Source organism: Cyprinus carpio, chromosome B4 (assembly GCF_018340385.1).
Source record: "Cyprinus carpio isolate SPL01 chromosome B4, ASM1834038v1, whole genome shotgun sequence".
NCBI lineage: Eukaryota > Metazoa > Chordata > Actinopteri > Cypriniformes > Cyprinidae > Cyprinus > Cyprinus carpio.
This window is the reverse complement of record NC_056600.1, coordinates 26,245,370-26,264,996: the sequence shown is the minus strand read 5'-3', so window position 1 is coordinate 26,264,996 and position 19,627 is coordinate 26,245,370. Positions and strand designations below refer to the sequence as shown.

The 19,627-nt window shown below is 36.6% G+C and overlaps 2 protein-coding genes across 3 annotated transcripts; both read right to left on the bottom strand.

Moving 5' to 3' along the window:
* Positions 1-3,647: 3,647 nt before the first annotated feature.
* Positions 3,648-8,538, bottom strand: LOC109070826 (nuclear factor 7, ovary-like). Its single transcript, XM_019087333.2, has 6 exons — positions 7,931-8,538; positions 7,720-7,815; positions 7,320-7,553; positions 7,220-7,242; positions 7,016-7,137; positions 3,648-4,818 (listed from the first exon to the last, which is right to left on the bottom strand). Exons 1-6 carry the CDS (start codon positions 8,321-8,323, stop codon positions 4,334-4,336), a joined length of 1,353 nt encoding a protein of 450 aa, XP_018942878.2. The 5' UTR covers positions 8,324-8,538; the 3' UTR covers positions 3,648-4,333.
* A 1,375-nt stretch (positions 8,539-9,913) lies between these two features.
* LOC109073808 (gastrula zinc finger protein XlCGF57.1-like) lies at positions 9,914-18,789 on the bottom strand. 2 transcript variants are annotated; one of them, XM_042722838.1, is made up of 3 exons: positions 18,562-18,748; positions 12,619-12,719; positions 9,914-12,519 (listed from the first exon to the last, which is right to left on the bottom strand). In XM_042722838.1, exons 2-3 carry the CDS (start codon positions 12,626-12,628, stop codon positions 11,189-11,191), a joined length of 1,341 nt encoding a protein of 446 aa, XP_042578772.1. In that variant the 5' UTR covers positions 12,629-12,719; positions 18,562-18,748; the 3' UTR covers positions 9,914-11,188. The 2 variants fall into 2 exon arrangements, with proteins under 2 accessions (XP_042578772.1, XP_042578771.1); XM_042722837.1 differs by lacking the exon at positions 12,619-12,719 and having other exon boundaries at positions 18,562-18,789.
* Positions 18,790-19,627: the final 838 nt, after the last annotated feature.

The following is a 19,627-nucleotide window of genomic DNA, read 5'->3' as shown; positions in this document are numbered from 1 at the left end:
AGGTTGTAGCGGATCCAAATTGGATTCAATGCTCTATGGCTTTCCTGATTGATGAATCAGTGATCAAATCAGTGACTTATTAGGCCTATTATTTAATGCCTCCAAATTAGAAATTTTAAAAAGCTTATATAGTTGTTTCAAATTTGACAATGCAAGATAAGGAATTTTAAAATATAAAGTTAATGAAATACTTTTAATAAAGTTAGAAAAATGCCATTACAAAGGTAAAAATAAAATTCCCCTGTAAATCACTTTTTAGGAGTCAAATATCACCTAGTAATGGGAATGCTAATTTCAGATCAGATTCTTTGATTAAACATTAGAAGAAAAAAAATTAAGCTATATCTTAAAAAGCTGAGACATTCTTCACTCAAAAGGCATAAAAATGAAAGCAACTCAAAATAATGAAGAAATAAGTGACATATATTAGTTTAAACAGTTCATGGTGTATTTTGTATAAAGTAAAAAAAAATGAACTGGAACTTGAATATATGAAATACACTCTTACTGAAAGTTTGGAGGAGAGCATGACAAATTTTGAAAAAGTGGTTTTGAAAACCACCATACATTAAAATCTGTAGACATAAATAAATATAGATGATTAATTTAACCCCGTTGTGTCAAAATCGGGGCTAAATTGGGGCCGAATCTTTAAATCCTCCCATGTGACCCATGTAAGGGGGGAATTCCCCCCAGTTTAAAAAACGAAATTCAGGCCCTGGTTTCACATAGCAAATAGATCTGAAGAGTTATTTGCAAACTCATTCTGGCAAGAAATTGCAGTGTTCAAGAGGTTTAGAAAAAGGAGCACCTGTGCACTCAGTCTGGAGAAAGTAGGGTGCCTGTGGGTCCTTGAAAAGGCTGTAATCGCATTAAATTCACTTTCAACTACAAGTCCGGGAATATTATGTGCATTTCAGGGGTCTTTACTTTCTTGACATTTATTGGTATTATTGGATTTTGTTTAAAGCAATATACTTTTCCAAATGATTTTATGTATCATTTTTATATGAGCCATTCAACAGAATTTGTCCAAAGTCAGAGTTGGAAACATCTTGGGAAAGAAGAAAAAAAAAATGTATATATGCAAATTGTAATTGTGCAGTTAATTCTCATATTGTATTTTCAGAAAATTTTGGAATATTTGTCCTCTCCCCAAATTTGTCACTACCGAAACAGTGATAAAAATTTAATTAGAATGGTTATATTGACCTATTAGGATTTTGCTTACATGTAGATTGTAAATATATTTTCTTGCTATTATTTTATTACTTTTTTTCAGAGATAAATCAATAACATTTACATTTTTAACAATATATCAAATGTAATTTGAGATTTTTTGTATTTTGAATCCAGTTTTTCTTGTAAAAGGCAAAAGGATGATCATATTGATTTCAAAGTTAAGGATTCATTAGTTTGAATATACATTAAACCAAAGACTTTCATAACATTTTATTTGATAATTCATTATATACTTTGTTTGACAAAACATCCCATGTTTCGGTAGTGACAGTAATGCTTTGGAGCAACCACATCACATTACAGAATTTTTACTCTCATACTAAAGCACTACTAAAACACCAAAATTGTACTAAATTATTATTTTTTCCAAATATGAGGATTGTGTTTGCTTTTGTCACTACTGAAACAACCCCATACATGTAAAAACTTAAAGTTGTGGAATAACTCACAAAAAAAGTGTGCTTAATTGCAGATAAAAGGTGTTAAGTAGTGACGTTCCTTAAAGTTACACAGATTTTTCGTTCTTTTGAGTTAATTTGATTTTTGATGATGTTGACTATCTACTCACACCTTGTAGCTATGAGAAAGAGGGACACTGGAATATTTCCTGATCATAAATTTGTGGATGTGGTTAAAATCAGTCTTGGCCAATGAACTAACACGTACACTGTTTTGGTAGTGAGATTAAAAAAGTTTTTCTTTTTTTGGAGCTTCACTTTTTAAAATAATCAGAAAGATACTTTTAAAAACTACTATGGAAAAAATTCGATATAATATTCATAAGTTGAAATTTAGAGGTTAGGGTTCGGGACAGCCACCTCCCAATTGAAAGTACCCAATAAATGATGATTATATATATATACATATATACTAAGCTTACTAATATTTTAAATATTATTGTGGGTTTCGATAGATAATAGAAATATCTTAATAAACATCTAAGATTTAATTACTTAAATGCTTTTTGAATGTGTGCGTGGTTTTTTTTTTTTTGGTTGTGGGACAGCAGTTTGTGCCAATTCTGTAGAATGGCACATATTTGCAATAAATATTCAGTTAACATTTTATAGATCAACTTGCTACTTGGCATCATAATAAAATAGCTGCAAATTCTCTTCTTTTTTTCAGGTAAAACTTCCCAGTGTCATGGAAATTGCCATTTATGATTTTTAATTCAGTAACTCTCACTCTCAGAGGTAGGCTCACCCATTAGGCAAAGGTAGGCGACCATCTTGGGCCCCCCCAAACCAAGGGCCCCCTAAAAGTTTTTGCAGAATACTTTTCGTATATACAAAATGTGCATTAACCCATGGACATGTGAACAGCTGTGGTGCCAGGACAACCACATGTATGGCTGCATTGAATGTACTTCTTTTGTATTCTGTTTGTAGCAAATGAAATAATCATGCATCTGAAGCCAAGTTAAACATTGAGCAACACTGCATATATGTTTATTGTTTTAGACTCATTTATAAGAAGGGCCCTTATAGCCCACAGTTGCTATGAAAGCCGTTAAAACGTGTTGCGGCAATTTTCCATTTCAATAAAGGTATGAGACAAAAGTCTTTTGAAGATTTATTTTCTTGCAATAAAAAAGTCTACAATCATTTATGTTGTCCTGCAGAGTGCGACGACCAGGAAATACATTGATTCAGCATTTATACCCTAATCAAATTAGGATGCTTCTGTCTCCTCCAATCATAATGCATTATACAGAAATAAAAATGCTATTCAAAATTTTTGTGCTTATAATCAACATTGACAGAAAACTAGACATATCTTATGTCTGTTGTTCATTAAATACATTTTTGAAGAATTCTTTACCAGTGTTTTTTTTTTTTTTTTTTTTTTTTTTACATCTCTAACTTAATGTAGAAACAAAGTTTGTACATTTTGAATATTTGTTTAATAGCATTTTTTTGCGAAGTATTGTGAATGAAATACAAAGAACTAATACTGATACAGATGCTTCTATTAAATGGGTTTATTCTTAAAAGGGCCATGAAATATCCCATGAAACATCAAAACACTGGTCACTAATTAGAAGTACAAACGAGGATTTGTAAAGACAAATGTTGGAGGATTTCGATAATAGCCAAGAGGAGCCTGGTTTTCCTTTGCTAAAGTAAGGAAACTTTGCTTTGCTCCTGTAAAAAACTTTGGTTCTCGCGAGACTAGCGTATTTTCACTCGAGCTTACGCCACACCTACATCCTACGTTATTCACGCGGAACAGCTTGCACATATGGCAGTTAGCGGAAGTTAGAGAAAAGAGTTTATAACGTTTTAAAATATGAATAATCTTCTTAAAAAATGCATTGACCAGCTGTTTCAGGTATGTTCATTTCTTTTGTTCATTAATTTTTTCCGAACTAGGTGCGATATCTTTCCGTGATATCTTTTTCAATCCTTCGTATGCATTTAGCTACCTACCAATGGAAACCCTTCTCGATGAAAACCTCCCATCTCGAATTTTTTTTTCCACCACCATGTCCTTTTAGGGGCTCCTTAAATCTTTATATACAAACATTAACATTATAAAAGTGAGATGAGTGTCAGTTTGGCCACAGTCATGAGATGGAGGAATGTTCGTTTTCATTTTATTTTTATTATTGCACCATATTTATGATGATTAATCTCCAATATTATCTAAAGTATAATGCTGTCCAATCACTGCGCTCAAACCTGGAGGATATGACAGGTTTAAGATGGTAATACCAGTTATTGCTGAATAATCGATCAAATATTACTTTAATTTGAACAACCACAATTTGATGCATGATGATTGTATTGGGAGGTAAGAAAAAAAATTGCACAACTATTCGAAGCTTCTGCTTTTCGAACACAGAAGTGTGAAAAAGGTCTATTTCCATTTCATTCAACATTGTTGTGGACCAGCAAGAACCTTTTACATACATTTAATACAATGAAAATTTAACCTCTATAACGGAAATAAACTATGATACAATCACAAGCAAAACGGAAAGTGTTAAATTAACTCTTTCAATGGCATAATACTGGAAAAAGCGTTCTTCTGATATTCGGATCAACAGCACTCTTACTCAAAAGAGCCAGACCCACAGGAGTACCAATCACTGGCTACTGACCGGTAAGATCCTCAGAGAGTCAGGACTACTGAAGAATGGATAGAGTGTGTGAGTGAAGGTGGTTGTGAATGTGTGTAGATGTGTGTTCGTTACAGGATCAATGAATGACACTGTTCCTCCATCATAGTCCAGATACACTCTCACACGATCAAGCTGCTGTACAACAGGAAAGCCAGACTGTCTAGACACATTGTACTGCAAGCTCCAGACATCTGTGTTGAAGAAACCCCATCCCTTCCTCTGGTTGGATGCTGTAGTTACTCCGAGAGTCCAGACTGAACCGTCTTTAACCTCCACGTCCCAGGAGTGTGTTCCTGAGTTAAAACCCTCTGAACCCAGAACACAGCGATAACAGTCAAATCTCTCTGGATTATCAGGAACAGGTTGATAGCTGCTGCGTCTCACGCTGGTCAGATCATCAGACAGGACGAGACGTGGATTTGCAGTGTTTGGATCCAGAATCACGGGAGCTGATGAGACACAATTAACTGATGTTCATAATATGATCAAGAGTGAACCACACAGAGAATATTATGAATTATGACACTTGTCCTATTGCTCAAACACATCAGACATTTTCCTTCGATGAGCGTTCAGTGTTCAATGGCATCAACCACAAACATTAACTCTCAGGTTGTGTTGAAACACTTGTGGTGTTCCCAGTCAAAAATAACCGGGGCACCAAAAAAGCAGCTTATAAATCACTTGTTATGCAATATTATCACCTAATATTGGGATCAATCTTTTTGTCAGCTTGTTTTCTTTCAATTAGGAATGGTTTTGTGTTTGTTTTTGAAACGGATTGATCGTAGGCCTCATTAATCTGAGCCTAGGGTTAGGGTTCTTCACACTGTCTATAGCACGAGGCAGTACCTGTAACCCAGTCAGGTTTCACAGGTAGTCCAGCTCCTCCAGGAAGGCACATCTATACGTGCCGTCACAAGGAAGTTTTCTGTGTCTCCCAGACACAGTTTGAAGAGCATGCAGGAGATGCCAGGAGACAGGCTGTTACATGAGGAGAGCTGGGCAGGGACGTAGAAGGGCAACAACCCAGCAGCAGGACCAGTTTCTTCTACTTTGTACGGGGCCAGAGCCCTACAGAATGACCTCCAGCAGGCTGGTCATTTTTGACCAGGAACGCCACAAGTGTTCTTTTGTGCATTTTTTTTTAAACAAGATATAAACATTTCAAAACAAATTTCTTGGTTAAATATTAGAGCATGCTAGTGTGATACTCATTGTTAATTCAAGTCTCACGTGAGTAAACTGTCCTCTCATTGGTCAAAGTTCCACGGTTTATTTTTCGGAATTCCGCTCATAGCTGTCATCCGTCAGGATGGAACCAGCTTTGATGGAACTACAACAGCTTCGAGGGCTTATGGATCTTTTTATTTTTAGTTTTTTTATATAGCTGTCGTTATATTAATTTATCATTTTGAGCAGGAGTCCAGGATAACACTGTTAAAATGCACCTACTACGAAGAGCGTTAAGACGGCATTATAGAATGAAAAGGCGCGCTTTGATTTTAAATGGGGAAGACGTGCTCATCCACAGACATCGTCTTCTGTTTTTCATGGAACTTACGTAATTACCCATATAGCCTGGTCCGCTGGATTGGATTTTTTTCTCATTACAAGTGAACCGCTCCAGAGTTCGTTTTCAGTCGAGCCGAGACCACCTCGTTCAGTCGATCTCGGACGGATTGTTTTGGTGCGGATCCAGGCGCTATTGCTGTGTTCACATATGCCCAAACAAACCGAGCTAAGGGGGAAACGCGCCAGGTCCTGAAACAACAGGCCAGGTGTGAAAGCACCCTTAGTCCAATGCGATAATATTTTCGGCAGAAAGAAAATTCTCTCCGGGTCAAAATGACCCTAACACAACCTGAGAGTTAAATGAGTGATTCAAACATTTGTGTCCAATGAAGAAAAACTGATATGTTGGGAAGGTTAAAATACAAAGCAATCGTGGAATCAATCGGTCAAATCATAATAGGTGATTTTTCTTACTGCGTGTTTTAAAACACTTTTAACTGTCTGTTATGTTTGATTTAATAATCGATCATTGTAAAATAATAAGATACATTAAAAAATGTTAAATTAAAATTGAAGCAGATTCTTCTGGTAAACACATTATTAGCTGAACAGATCCTCATCATTGTGCCTCTTCATTGGAAAAATCAAAATGCATGAAGCAGCACTTTTTCTAGAAACTTCTAGAACATCAGTAAATTCTAAGATGCTTATGAATGTAATTAGTAACTTTGGGAATACAAAATGTTCAAAACTTTATTTTTAATGTAATGAATCTGGACAGATTTTTATTTTATTAAGTTTTTTTTTTGTGATCTATAGAGTATATATATATATATTGTAAAATTTTTATTTTTGAGTGTTTTTGGGGAATGTGATATATATTTTGGTTTCTTGAGCGTAATATTATATTTGAGGTTCTCCAGAGAATCACATTTCTTTACACCTTTATACTGCTGAATCTGTTCTGGACTTGAGCAGATTTAGAAATGAGAACTAAAACATACAATAGTGGATAATATTAATTATATACCAGAAGCAGTATGATCTTCACAACTGCTAACTGAAATAATGGAGTGCTTTTGCGTCACGATAAACTGAACGTGTGTGAGCGGAGATCTACTGCAGACTCACTGTTCTGGACGATGTCCTGCATCTTCTTGCAGACTCTGAAGGGTAGATTGCCCAAGTAACGCGGCACATGAATCAAAGCTCCAGAAGGCATCTGTGGATCCAGCTGTGATGAGTTCTGGAATCTGAAAGAGCATTCAGAAGTCAGAACTTCAGTGGCTTTGGCTTCAAAACCACACAGACCAGAGACATCAGCAGATCACTCACCTTTCCATTGAGACTGGAAAGTCCTGCAGAACAAACACACCATTGATCATCAACAACTCAATCGTTCATCAACCAATCAATGAATGATCTGAAACCAGACCTTCAGAAAGCAGACATTGTCACTGGCTTTCATCATCTCCTCCGTGTCTCTGATTGAGTGTGAAAGAGCTGAGATGTATCTGTTCATCTCCTCCAGCTTCTCCTTCATCATCTGCTTCTTCTGCTCCTCTTCCTCCTTCAGTGCAGTGATTGTAGCTTCTTCTTCGTCTCTGAGAAACTGATGGAGCTTCTCAAACTGCTGTTTAATCTGACGCTCTGTGTGCTCAGCTTGTGACTGAAATCAAATCACAGTCAACACATCACATCGTTGCAATAGAAGTGAGATTGCTGGTATTCATTTACAAAAAAAAAACAACAACAACTGGAATCCATTGCTTTAAATATATCAAATCATAACTTTCTACAGCTGTAATGAAAATGACTCTTGATTGTTTCCTCACCCTGATGTGTTGAAGTGTTTTCTCAAACTCTCCTATAAAGTTTTCACTCTGCACAAGTTTCTCGTGTAAGGACTTCAGTGCTGCATTGAGCTGCTCCTAGAATTTAAAGTCAAAATCTATGAGCCACCAGAGACTTCTGTAATATAGCCTATTGATTTAATATGAGAAATGTCTTCTGTATCTTTTTATCCACAGATATGAATCTGTTTACCTTATATGATGGAACAGCTTCACTGACGGGTCTGACTGTGTGATTTACATGTTTCTGTGAAGTAAAGCACTCCGCACACGCAGGCTGTTTGTTCTCCAGACAGAAGAGTTTGTGCTTCTCACCGTGTAAACTGCAGATCTCCTCAGATCCTGATGAAGGCCTCTCTTTTCTCTCCTTCAGGAACATATCACACAAGTTTTGTAACGCGAGATTAGCAGGAGGGTCAGGTTTCGCTGATCTTCCACAGTCGGGACACTCCTGAGTTTCCTTTGTTTTCCATAACTGTTGAAGACACTCTTTACAGACACTGTGGCTACACGATAAAAGAACAGGAGACTTGAAGATTTCACAGCACACGGGACAAGAAAGATCTTCTGCAGTTAGCAAATCCATTTTCACTGTTTGAGCTCCAGCAATGTGATCTTTACTTACACTTTCTGAACAAAGCTTTCAGAAGTGAATCGAGAATCATAATGTTCTGCTGTTCAGAAACAGAACACTTTTGTTTAGTTTTTCTCTTCATTCTTCACAGAGTGCTGAATCTGTATTGTTTTTGTCAAGACCAGTCGTCTTCTTCTTCTTCTTGATTTCCGGCAGTGTAGATACTACAAGGCGTATTACTGCCCTCCACAGGTCAAAGTTGGAACTAAATTCTTAAATGCAGTCCTGCATTACTCAAGAACTGACTCAGATTATCAGTTTATGCTTGCTACTGTGTCCAAACAAAGATGCAACAGAAAATACTGCCAAAAAGTGCTTTTCTTTCTACATTATACTGCATTCCAGGAAGAACTCCCACATTCACAGAAACATGCCAGAAACATGCTTTCCTACAATATACAAAAAAGTAATTTAACCCACAGTGCCCCAACCACAATCTACAATGTTTAACTGAAACCCTGCAGTGTGGAGAAGTACAAGAACATCTTTCCTAACTTTAGATTGTATTAATTAATCTCTGCCATTATTTTATTAAGCCCTCTTTAAACTTTTTTTTCTCATTTAGGGTGTGTTCACACTTGTAGTTCGGTTCGTTTGGTCCGGACCAAAAAGGAAAATGATACATTTGGTTCTGGTCCGCTTAGCGTTCACATTGGCATTTTTGACAGCAAACCTAAAGACACCGAACCTAAAGGCATAGTGATACATTCACAACCCCCCTTGAATGACGTATATATCGTGACGAAAATCACTGAACACCCCAAACAAAAGGTGCATTAGTCTTAAAGTCAAACACACCTAATGCCGTTACACTAAGTGCAAATAGCTAGATTCTATTTATACTATGTTAAAATAGCAGGATATTTTGCTAATTACTTATTGCAAACAGTGGCAGTTATCTGCACCTCAGCACTGTGATACATTATAAAAATATTTTTTATTAAATTATTAAAAATCTAATTATTAAATGGATGCCACCTAATTGGGAGCCTCTCTTGGGGCACTCTCCCAGTGCTCGTGGACCCATCTGTGAAAACAATCACATAACTATATATTTACGTAAAAATGTATATATATTTATATATACTTATATGTATCTATAACTTTATTAAAACGAAAATTAAATGCGGTTTACCATATTTTGTTTCATTGTAATGTATGTACATTCCCTGAAATACATTTTTGCGGCTCATCGCCTCGGAAACAGGAAGGGGACCATAGCATATTACAGTGTCTGACATCGTACTTGCAAGTTCACACACCTCTTTAATGTTATTTTAAGTGATCTCCGACTGGCGAAGTCTAACATCATTAGTGTCGACATGAATAACAATCTTACTGAATTTACGTTTAGCATTAGCCAGCATTTTTAAATTTCCCAAGATGTCAGGCGCTCTGGCTCCCAGTAAACATTGGACTTTAACTGAACTGCCTATAGGTAATAATGCTCAACTAATAATGCTCTTTAGGTAAATCATCAAAAACAACTTCACTTGTGCCAAGTGAAAAAAAAGGAGTAAATAATGACAATTAATGGCAGAATGACACAAACACATTTTTTTATTTAGTTTTTAGTAATACAAAGGTGATGTTGACAGTTGTAACTATGGCAGCGTCTGCTCCAAGACTGCAATGAGACCATCGCCTCAACTGCACAAAACGCTTCCCGCGTGAAAGGGCCTTTAGCCAGGTTGAGTTGAAGGTGATGGTCCGTCATCCAACAAGAAATATCTGTTAGACATGCTGAGATAATTCAGTTAACCAATATTATCAGTTAAACTCAGGACCTGAATTTCATTTGGAAACTGTTTCGACGCCCACCCCGACAGAATCAATATCACAGCCAATCAAAAGCGCGTGTGGGTGGACTGTCTGTGGAAGCGCAGTGCACTCGCAATGAAATAGATACGTCTATAATCTTATTCAGAAATATTAAACATTTTTTACATCATTAAATATACATTCTGAGTGACCGATACCATCTTTATGGAATACACTTGTTGGTTCACAGAGAAATTTTCATGTTAGAATAGAAAAGGGTTCTGTCCAAACTGTTACTATTCCCTAGAATATCATTATGTTTAAACATTAAGAGTTGTACTCATGGAAATGACTAAAGTAGTTCATTAGAAGGGGGAGTACCAATCCTTTTGTGTGAAATAATGGTAAAATCCACTTTATCTCTGTATGATTACGCTGCAATTCTAAAATAAATGAACTATCAATGTATCTTTTTTTTTCTTATTGTGAAACTATGGTAAAACGTTGGATTATAAATCTTTAAGTAATAAAATCAATCATTTATCATGTTCATTTTGCAATCTTGCTACTTTCCCGACTGCTAAAACTTCCCTTTGTTGGTGAAATGATGGAGTTGTGTGGTGTTCAAGGGAGGTGTGTTAAGAGCAGGTTTTAGTAAGTGCTGTCGAGCTTCTGGCACCGCGGTGGAAACGCAGCATGATTTTGGGCTTTGTGCTCAAGGTCCTAGGCTATTAGCCCAAAAAGCCCTGTTGAAAGCCCTGGCCTTGCACTGTATGTTTTGAATCATAAGCCTTTTTTGTTAGCGTTCATTATTTTGTGCAGGCATACATGTTTTATGCATTTTATTTGTTACAGATTTATCCTTCAGTTGAAATGTAAAATTGTTACTAGTTGATTCTTCATTTGACTAATCAATACAATGAATCTAATTCAGGACTCTGGCTTCTTTACTCCTCATAGTCATTGGAAATAATAGGGAATTTCATACTGTAACAATAATCAGCACATTATACAGTCTCTCAAATTAATTCCACACAACATACAAAAACAGCTCTCTCATACATGAATTCTCATGTGGCACTTAAGGGTTCTTTTATATCTATAACTTTTTCCACAGTGACCACATGTAAATGGTTTCTCTCCAGTGTGAACTCGGATGTGCCTGTTAAGGCTTCCTTTTCGGTTGAAACTTTTTCCACAATGTTGGCATGTGAAAGGTTTCTCTCCTGTGTGAATTCTTATGTGGTCTTGAAAGTGACGTTTTTGACTGAAACTCTTTCCGCACTGAGGGCATGTGTAGGATTTCTCTCCAGAGTGAAGTCTCATGTGGCATTTAAAGGTTCCTTTTTGACTGAAACTCTTTCCACATTGAGTGCACATGTAGGATTTCTCTTCAGAGTGAAGTCTCATGTGGGCTTTAAAGTTTTCATGTTGATCAAAACTCTTTCCACACTGTTGGCAGGTAAAATGCTTCTCTCTAGTGTGAATTACAATGTGTTTGTTAAAGCTTCCTTTTTGAGTGAAGCTTGTTCCACATTGTTGGCAGGTGAAGAGGCTCTCTTCAGAGTGAATGGTCATGTGGGAATTAAGGTTTCCTTTATGGCAGAAACTTTTTCCACACTGTTGGCAGGTGAAAGGCTTCTCTCCAGTGTGAATGTTCATGTGGACTTTAAGATTTCCAATTTGAGTGAAACTCCTTCCACAATGAAGGCATGTGTAAGGCTTTTCTCCATTGTGTATTCTCATGTGTCTCCTAAGAGTTACGTTTTGAGCAAACGGCTTTCCGCATTGAGAGCATGTGTACGGTTTCTCTCCAGTGTGAATTCTTGAGTGTCTGTTAAGGCCTTCTTTCACAGCAAAAGTCTTTCCACATTGAGAGCATGTGTAGGGTTTCTCCCCAGTGTGAACACTTATGTGCTTTTTAAGGCTCCCTTTAAGAGCGAATCTGTTTCCACAGAGTTGGCAGATGAAAGGGCACTCTCCAGTGTGAATTCTCATGTGAACTTTAAGGTTCCCTTTAAAACGGAAACACCTTCCACACTGAAGGCACGTGTAAGGCTTCTCTCCAGTGTGAACTCTCATGTGTCTTTTAAGGCTTTCTTTTTTAGATAAATGCCTTCCACAGTGTTGGCAGGTACGAGTCTTCTCTCCTGAGTGAACTCTCGTGTGGACCTTAAGCTTTTCATTTTGTTTGAAAGGCGTTTCAGACTGTTGGCAGGTGAAATTACTTTTAATTCCTGACTTTTTAGCCCTTTTCCGCGAGGAAGTCTTTTCAGCCTGGGTGCAACTGAAAGTTTTCTCTTCTGCTGTGAAATCACGATTCTTATATTGATCTTCTTCTTCCATTTCCATCAGCACTTCACTCTCCTTTTTCAGCACTATAAGAACTACGGCAGAAAGAGACAAATGCAAATTAACACCAGTTTAATGTCACAAAACTACCAACAACAAAACATTTAGACATGTAAAGCATCTAAATCCTATACCCAGGGGCATCACACTAGAGGTAAAAAGTGCATAAAGCGAAGTCGATTATGGGGGACATCAATGTCCTTCGAAATCCCTGCAGAACCCCTTCTTTTTGGCCCTATGAAAAGAATGATAAAGAACTTCACTTCTTGATAGAGACTTTGGTGACTACAGCACTTCATAGCATCTCAATAAATAATCCTGCTTAAGATAAACCAAAGTCTACTGGGCCCAGTTGTTCAAAAAGTTTAATCTGGATAAGAATGATCTGGATTTGGAAATTCTGTGTTTTGCTAATCAGGATCAGGTAATTCATTGGACTTTTTGTGCTGTTTTGGATTAGATCACCCTGATTTGAGATGCACACTTTCTCAGATTACCAAATCTGGATTACTTCTACTCTAAATGGAATCACATTTCAGTTTAGCCAAGTAAAAAACAACAGGTACAAGAGTCACTGTGAGTCGATGTAAGTGTTTTTATTTGAAAAGACAGAAAACAGCACAGTAAACCATACAGAGTCCCTACAGCCCGAGACACACTGCACGATTTTCGGCTGTCCCAGACAAAACATTGGCATCGTGAAACAATCGTGGTGATTTCTGTGATGTTGGCTCTTAATCGGTGGTCCTATGTCATACAGTGAGAGAGGTTCAAAGATGGCCGTTGTCATTCTTGCGACCAAAGATAGCCTATGATAATTTTCTGGCAGTGTCAGAAATTCAGCATGTTCATCACACAGTGTGTTTGCAGTTATGACCCACGTTTACTGTCCAACCAGTAAAAATGCAACATGAAATCAACGCGACATGGTGCTAAAACATAAAACTGCTTATCTCAAGCTCTTATTTCTTCCACTTTTGCCGCTTCCGCTTTTTTTGGCACACATAAAAACTACAAATGTCAAAGTGTGATTAATTATGCTCTTTTTGTTTACCACTAGCGCATGCTAATGATGTTTTATTCTTCTACAGAAACATGCACCGTAGCCTACGAGTCAATAGGTGTCATCATACAGTCTACATGCATGTCGTACCCAAGTTTATTAGATCCATGTCGCACAGTGTGACCAGCAATGATCTTGTCATGCAGTGTGTAGAAGGCTTTAAACAGGGTTACCAAACTCAGTTCCTAGAGGGCCAAATCCCTGTAGAGTTTAGCTCTGACTCTAATAAAACACACCTGATCCAGCTAATCAAGTCCTTCAGGCTCATTTGAAAGCTACAGATATGTTTGTGGGAGCAGAGTTGGAACTATACTCTGCAGTTTTGATGCAAAGTCCGATTCAAGCTCTCTTCCCACGTGGGTCTGTCGTACTCTTTAGCCAATCAGATGCGAGCTTACCATTCAACCAATCATATCATAAGCCACCGAGAGTGCATTCAAGGAGCACGATTCTGCACACCTTTTGCGCAATATGGATTAATTAGAACGGAAATTAAGCCTTTACATCAGTAATCCCATAGACAGTAAAAGAAATGGATACAGCGACCCAATTGGAACTCAATTGAGACAAGTGAAGCCCATTTTTAGCGATTTTTAGAACTTCCGTTTCTGACGCGCAGACTCAAAACTAAGCTTGATGACGTCAGCAACCTGTCTGACAGATGTAAATCTTCTAGTAGCTGTGCGTGCAAACTGCCATCGTTAATCTTGCAGAGACGGCGAGCTTGAGCGGGGAGTTAGTTCTTTGGCGTGAGTGAGCAGGAGTAAGTATTCTGATTAATTATTTTGTATAGTATTTTAAAATGTAACTCCAGGGCTTCTATGGGCTTCTCTCTTGACGTCTCCCCGATTGCCTGCGAGCTTCTGAATGCACTCTCGGTGGCTTATGATATGATTGGTTGAATGGTAAGCTCGCATCTGATTGGCTAAAGAGTATGACAGACCCACGTGGGAAGAGAGCTCTGCCAGGAAAGATTCGTAGTAAATGACGATTTGTACATTCAGACACTCGTACATTTTAAGCATTCAAAGGTTTTTGTGCACAGTTGTATATCTACGAATTGTGTTTTGCATTTGTGAAATGTATTTTATGAATATATAATTTTATTTTGCGCATGTGAATTGCTTTTTGTGAATATATTTTTTTTTTCACGCACGTTAATTTTTTTTGTGTACGTGAATTAGGTTTCATGCATGTGAAATTGTCTACGCATGTGTGAATCGTGTTTTTTGCGTGAATTATATTTGAGACTAATCTGCTTCCATAGCGATCGTAATAGGACTAGAAGCACAATCAGAATAAAAAGTCACATGTAAACAGGTCAATCGGATTGAATTGGCAAGATCCGACTAAAATTTTGATCGTATTGTAAGGGGTGGTTTATTCCTTTTGTAATCCGAGTGAGAGAACATGTAAACACTTGATCGGATTGAAAACCAAAACTGTAAAGTACTGCGCATGCGCAGTGACGTAAAAATAGCGTAATGACGTGCGGAACGAGCTGTTCTTCCTGGTGAATAAAGTGTCATAAATGAGTATGCTGTCATTATAAAACTCCCCTTTCACTCAGCGTATGTGAAGTGGAGCAGCACAACGTCCCACCAGTCCTTGTTTAAGACTCTCAACAGACGACTGGTTTTGGGTGTGGAAAGGGGCACTTCTACTGTTTTATAAAGCAAGCAGTACTGGACAACAGTTCATGTGCTGGTCGTCGCCTAATTAGAAACCAAAGTAGATAAATATCACATGCTTTTTAAAACAATATGCGACAACAGCGGGAAACTCTGTATGTTCATGCAGTGTGCGCATGTCAAAAGATTAAATTGGATCAGAAGCTTGTGACATATAAACGCGCATATCAACCCGATAACTTTATTTAGCGTTTATGTGAACACTACGTTCAGATCCGTCAATTAGAATGAATTCATTCCGATGGAAGCAAAAAGTGTACCTATTGTCATATTGGAAGGGCCAGTGACGCCCAAGTTTCAGCTTCCTCACAGACGGCATTAAGTCTTCTATGATTTCCTGATACTTCAGTGAATCCATCTTACCTTCCACATGCTGCACATTTCCAGTGCCAGTGGATGCAAAGCAGCCCCAGAGCATCACTAAGCCACTACCATGCTTAACTGTAGGCAACAAAAGTGTTCTTTTCATTTTATCCCTAATTCTTCTTCCTCCGAATAGGACCAAAAAGTTTCAGTTCTGTTTCACTGTTCCAGAGAACAGAATCCCCAGACTTCTTAGACTTAATTATATAAGGAAGTCAAGACAGTACAGAGAGAAGGTTGTTCTTATTTTATGTCACCAGACCAGGGGTCTCATTTATAAACGTTGCGTATGCACAAAATGGGCATAGAAACATGCGTAAACAATTTTCCATGCACATATTGTGATTTATAAAAACTAAACTTGTCGTAAATATGTACAAACATTCTAGACCATGCGTACAAACTCTTTTTCCTGGAGTGAGAAAAGTAATGAGGTAAACAGCGATTTTAAACTCTTGTTTTCATGTCGATACACACATTTACATTAAATACTTCACTCGCATTAATGGAGATAAACATTGAAATTACATAATTTTACAAAAAACATAATTACATAATTTTATTAATAGGCTAAATAATGTTCCTGTGGTATGCTATGTTTTAATGACAGTGAGGAGGTGCTATAGGTGCACAATAATTCATCTTTAAACTAAACTACAGATCACATGTTATGAGAAATATTTTAGCGAGAACAATGATCAAAGATATTATGATATTATGGCAAACACTGCTGGATTCAGTGGTCCATTGTCCGGTATACCACTATATTTGAAGGATATAACTAGGAGAAAACGGTAATATTTGCACGTTTTCTTTTTAAAATACTTTGTCAGTGATGAGCCGAATCAGACAATTGTATTTACACTGCAATAAATATTTCCTGTTTCCACTAAAAATAGCTAAAGATGTATAGTGCATACATTTAATTGTTTAAAACAATTGAAATACTATTTGGCCAGTGTAAAATAATGAGATCAACTCTATTCTAATATATATCTGAGAACAACTTTAAACCATTTTGTTTTTATTTTCATATATTTATTATAAAACATAATAAGGATACTGGATAATTTTTAGCAATAATAATTAATGTGTATGGCACAAATGGCATTATAGTCCCCATCTCATATTTCCTTAATGTCTCGGTGTTAAACATGGTGTCACGTAGATGGGAATATGCATGGAAATGATATGCAGATGAGGTTATTCATAGTAAAACTAGGCGTTGTAAGCTCTATATTTGGTGATTTCTAGGTTGAGTTGAGGTGGAGATGCACGTACGCACAATCTTCCCCTGAATGGGATTTATAAAGGGATTTTTGCACAGGTTCTGGTGTACGCATGGTTTTTATAAATCTGAAAACTTTTGTGTGTACGCAAAATCTAGCTTTTGTGCCTACTTACACTTTTAGGATGAAATCTACAGAGTTTTATAAATGAAACCCCAGAGCATTCGAATGCAGGAATATTTTTAATGAAAACATGAGCTGATTGCAAATTAAGAAATAGATTAGCATTATTGATATTCAAATGTTAAGCAAGCGTTGCTTTGTTTACAGTTTGCATGTCTACAGTCCTAGTTTTGGTTTCTCTTTTTAATGACGAAACTAGACTGCTGCTGATATAGACAGATATTTACTTACACACAAGCACATGCAGCTCACAATCGCATTTAGTCCTTTCGGTGCATTCAAAGGCAGCGTTTTGGCCGAGACACAGCTTACTTTTGTTGCCACTAGTTCTTTGACATCAGCTTGGTGTGTCCTGTGATTAAAGGGGTCATGAATTGAGAATTCAAATTTTCCCTGATCTTTTGGCAATTTGCATGATTTCAGCCGATGATTTTCATTGGCTGCTCATGAATGTCTACTTTGATGTGTACAGATCTGTTTAATGCCGCAAATTGACACTTTTCATTCATTTTTATTTGAATATAATAGATTTATTTTATTTATTTATTTTACTCATGAATAGATTTAATCATGAACTTTTAGGGAATTTTTGTTCATTTTGGTGGCATTTTTACCACAACCCTTGTTAATTTCCAGCTGATGGACATACATTTGTTAACAGTGACGTAGAAGAATTACACAACTAGGTTATAACATCTCATAATGAACCACAAAGTAGAAACTCATTACTGAGAAAAATCCTGATCTAGCCGTCTTTATGACCCCAAATGAAGACTTTGCAACGCTGTCAACAGTTTCTAAAGCTACAAAAAATACTAATTAAATGAAACATTATTCTGTTATAATTTGTCAGATAAAATAAGACGAAATGCACAATTCACACAAAAATAAAGCACCACGACACATCCAAGATGGAGAACAATGCACGCGCACACACACACACAATGAGAGAGAGAGAATGAAACGATGAGGCAATACAATCAATACAACACAAGCCATCTACTGATTAAAATATTAATTTTTTCTTTTTTACTTTTAAGATGTCAAAAATCTTACACTAAACAACAGCAAATTGTCCATCATGTTTTAAAGTAAATTTAACATAAACAAATATTTTGGGGGAAAAAATGTGTGTGTGTGTGTATATATATATATATATATATATATATATATATATATATATATATATATATATATATATGTATGTATGTATGTATGTATGTATAAATTTACATATCTAAGAATTATTTAATAATTTATTTATATAAAACCTGCCATAAAACTGCACAAATGTATAGAAAAAACTTTAATAAAGTGAATAAAATTACATTTGTTTAAAATAACAAAAACAAAACATTTTGTTTAAAAAAAAAATCACATTTTATTGCCTTATCCTGAGTTTAAAACCCAAACACATGTAGCTTACAAGGGTCAGGTTACTTCTGTACTATTCTCTGTATAAATATACTTCTGTAGGTTATCTATTTCTGTAGAGCTGGACATTTTAATAAGGATCAGATGAGTTCAGCTTTGAGAATGAAAACAAACCTGTTTGTGTCTCAGTATCTTCATGTTTGACTCTGAATGTTTCTTCAATCTTCACGTCTTCACTCTCCTCTTTAATAAACTCCATCTTTATAACAGCGTGTCACGTGACTTTACACTGAACTGTTTTTCTATGGCTTTAAACAAACACCTTCTTAAAACACGAACCTTCCTTCAACCGAATCACAACACATGCCAGAGCGAGTCGCGGCCTATGACGTCATATCACCACACCAAAATAAAAGTCCCGTTCACACGCTGCTGTCTATAATCACAAAAGACCATAGAAAGTTACTATTTTTTTTAATTAAAAAAAAAAAAACATTTTACCAGATAATTGAAATAGTAACAAATGTGATGAAAACAAACATGTTATGTTCATGAGTGCGAGTTCATAATGCAGAATTAATGTGTATGAATTAAAACACAATGGAGCGGTTTTCCTGACAACTTTTACAATAAGCCAGGAGTAGACTTACAATTAACAATTAAAAGGGCAATAAAACAAACAAACAAACAAAAATGTTACTGAACAAGAGAACAATTAATTCTTGCAGAAATTCTTTCAACCAGCTGTTGTTAGTTTTGCAGTATTTTTACTATTATTATGTTTATTAGTATTATTTAGAGGGGCAGCTGTGGCCTAATGGTTAGAGATTTGGACTTGTAACCAGAAGGTCGCAGGTTCGAGTCTCGGTGCTGGCAGGAGTTGTAGGTGGGAGGGAGTAAATGAACAGTGGTCTCTACCACCCTCAATACCCATGGCTGAAGTGCCCTTGAGCAAGGTACTGAACCCCCAGTTTCTCCCCGGGCGCTGGATATAGCTGCTCACTACTCCGGATGTGTGTTCACGGTGTGTTCACTTCTCACTGCTGTGTGTGTGCACTTGGATGGGTTAAATGCAGAGCACCAATTCCGAGTATGGGTTACCATACTTGACAAATGTCACGACTTTCACTTTCACTTTCACTTTATACATAAAGCAGCTGTTTTAGAGAGAGAGAAAGAGTCATGATCAAAATAAAATTGGCATCCTAAGAAAATATGATCAAAGAGGGTTGTGAAAATA

Coding starts and splice junctions, on each gene's coding strand:
- LOC109070826 (XM_019087333.2), bottom strand. CDS start 8,323: ATGGATTTGCTAACTGCAGAAGATCTTTCTTGTCCCGTGTGCTGTGAA. Junction 7,816..7,930: donor AAGCTGTTCCATCATATAAG/GTAAACAGATTC, acceptor TTTAAATTCTAG/GAGCAGCTCAATGCAGCACT. Junction 4,819..7,015: donor GCAGGACATCGTCCAGAACA/GTGAGTCTGCAG, acceptor GTGTCTCATCAG/CTCCCGTGATTCTGGATCCA.
- LOC109073808 (XM_042722837.1), bottom strand. CDS start 18,646: ATGGAGTTTATTAAAGAGGAGAGTGAAGACGTGAAGATTGAAGAAACA. Junction 12,520..18,561: donor AGATACTGAGACACAAACAG/GTTTGTTTTCAT, acceptor TTTCTGCCGTAG/TTCTTATAGTGCTGAAAAAG.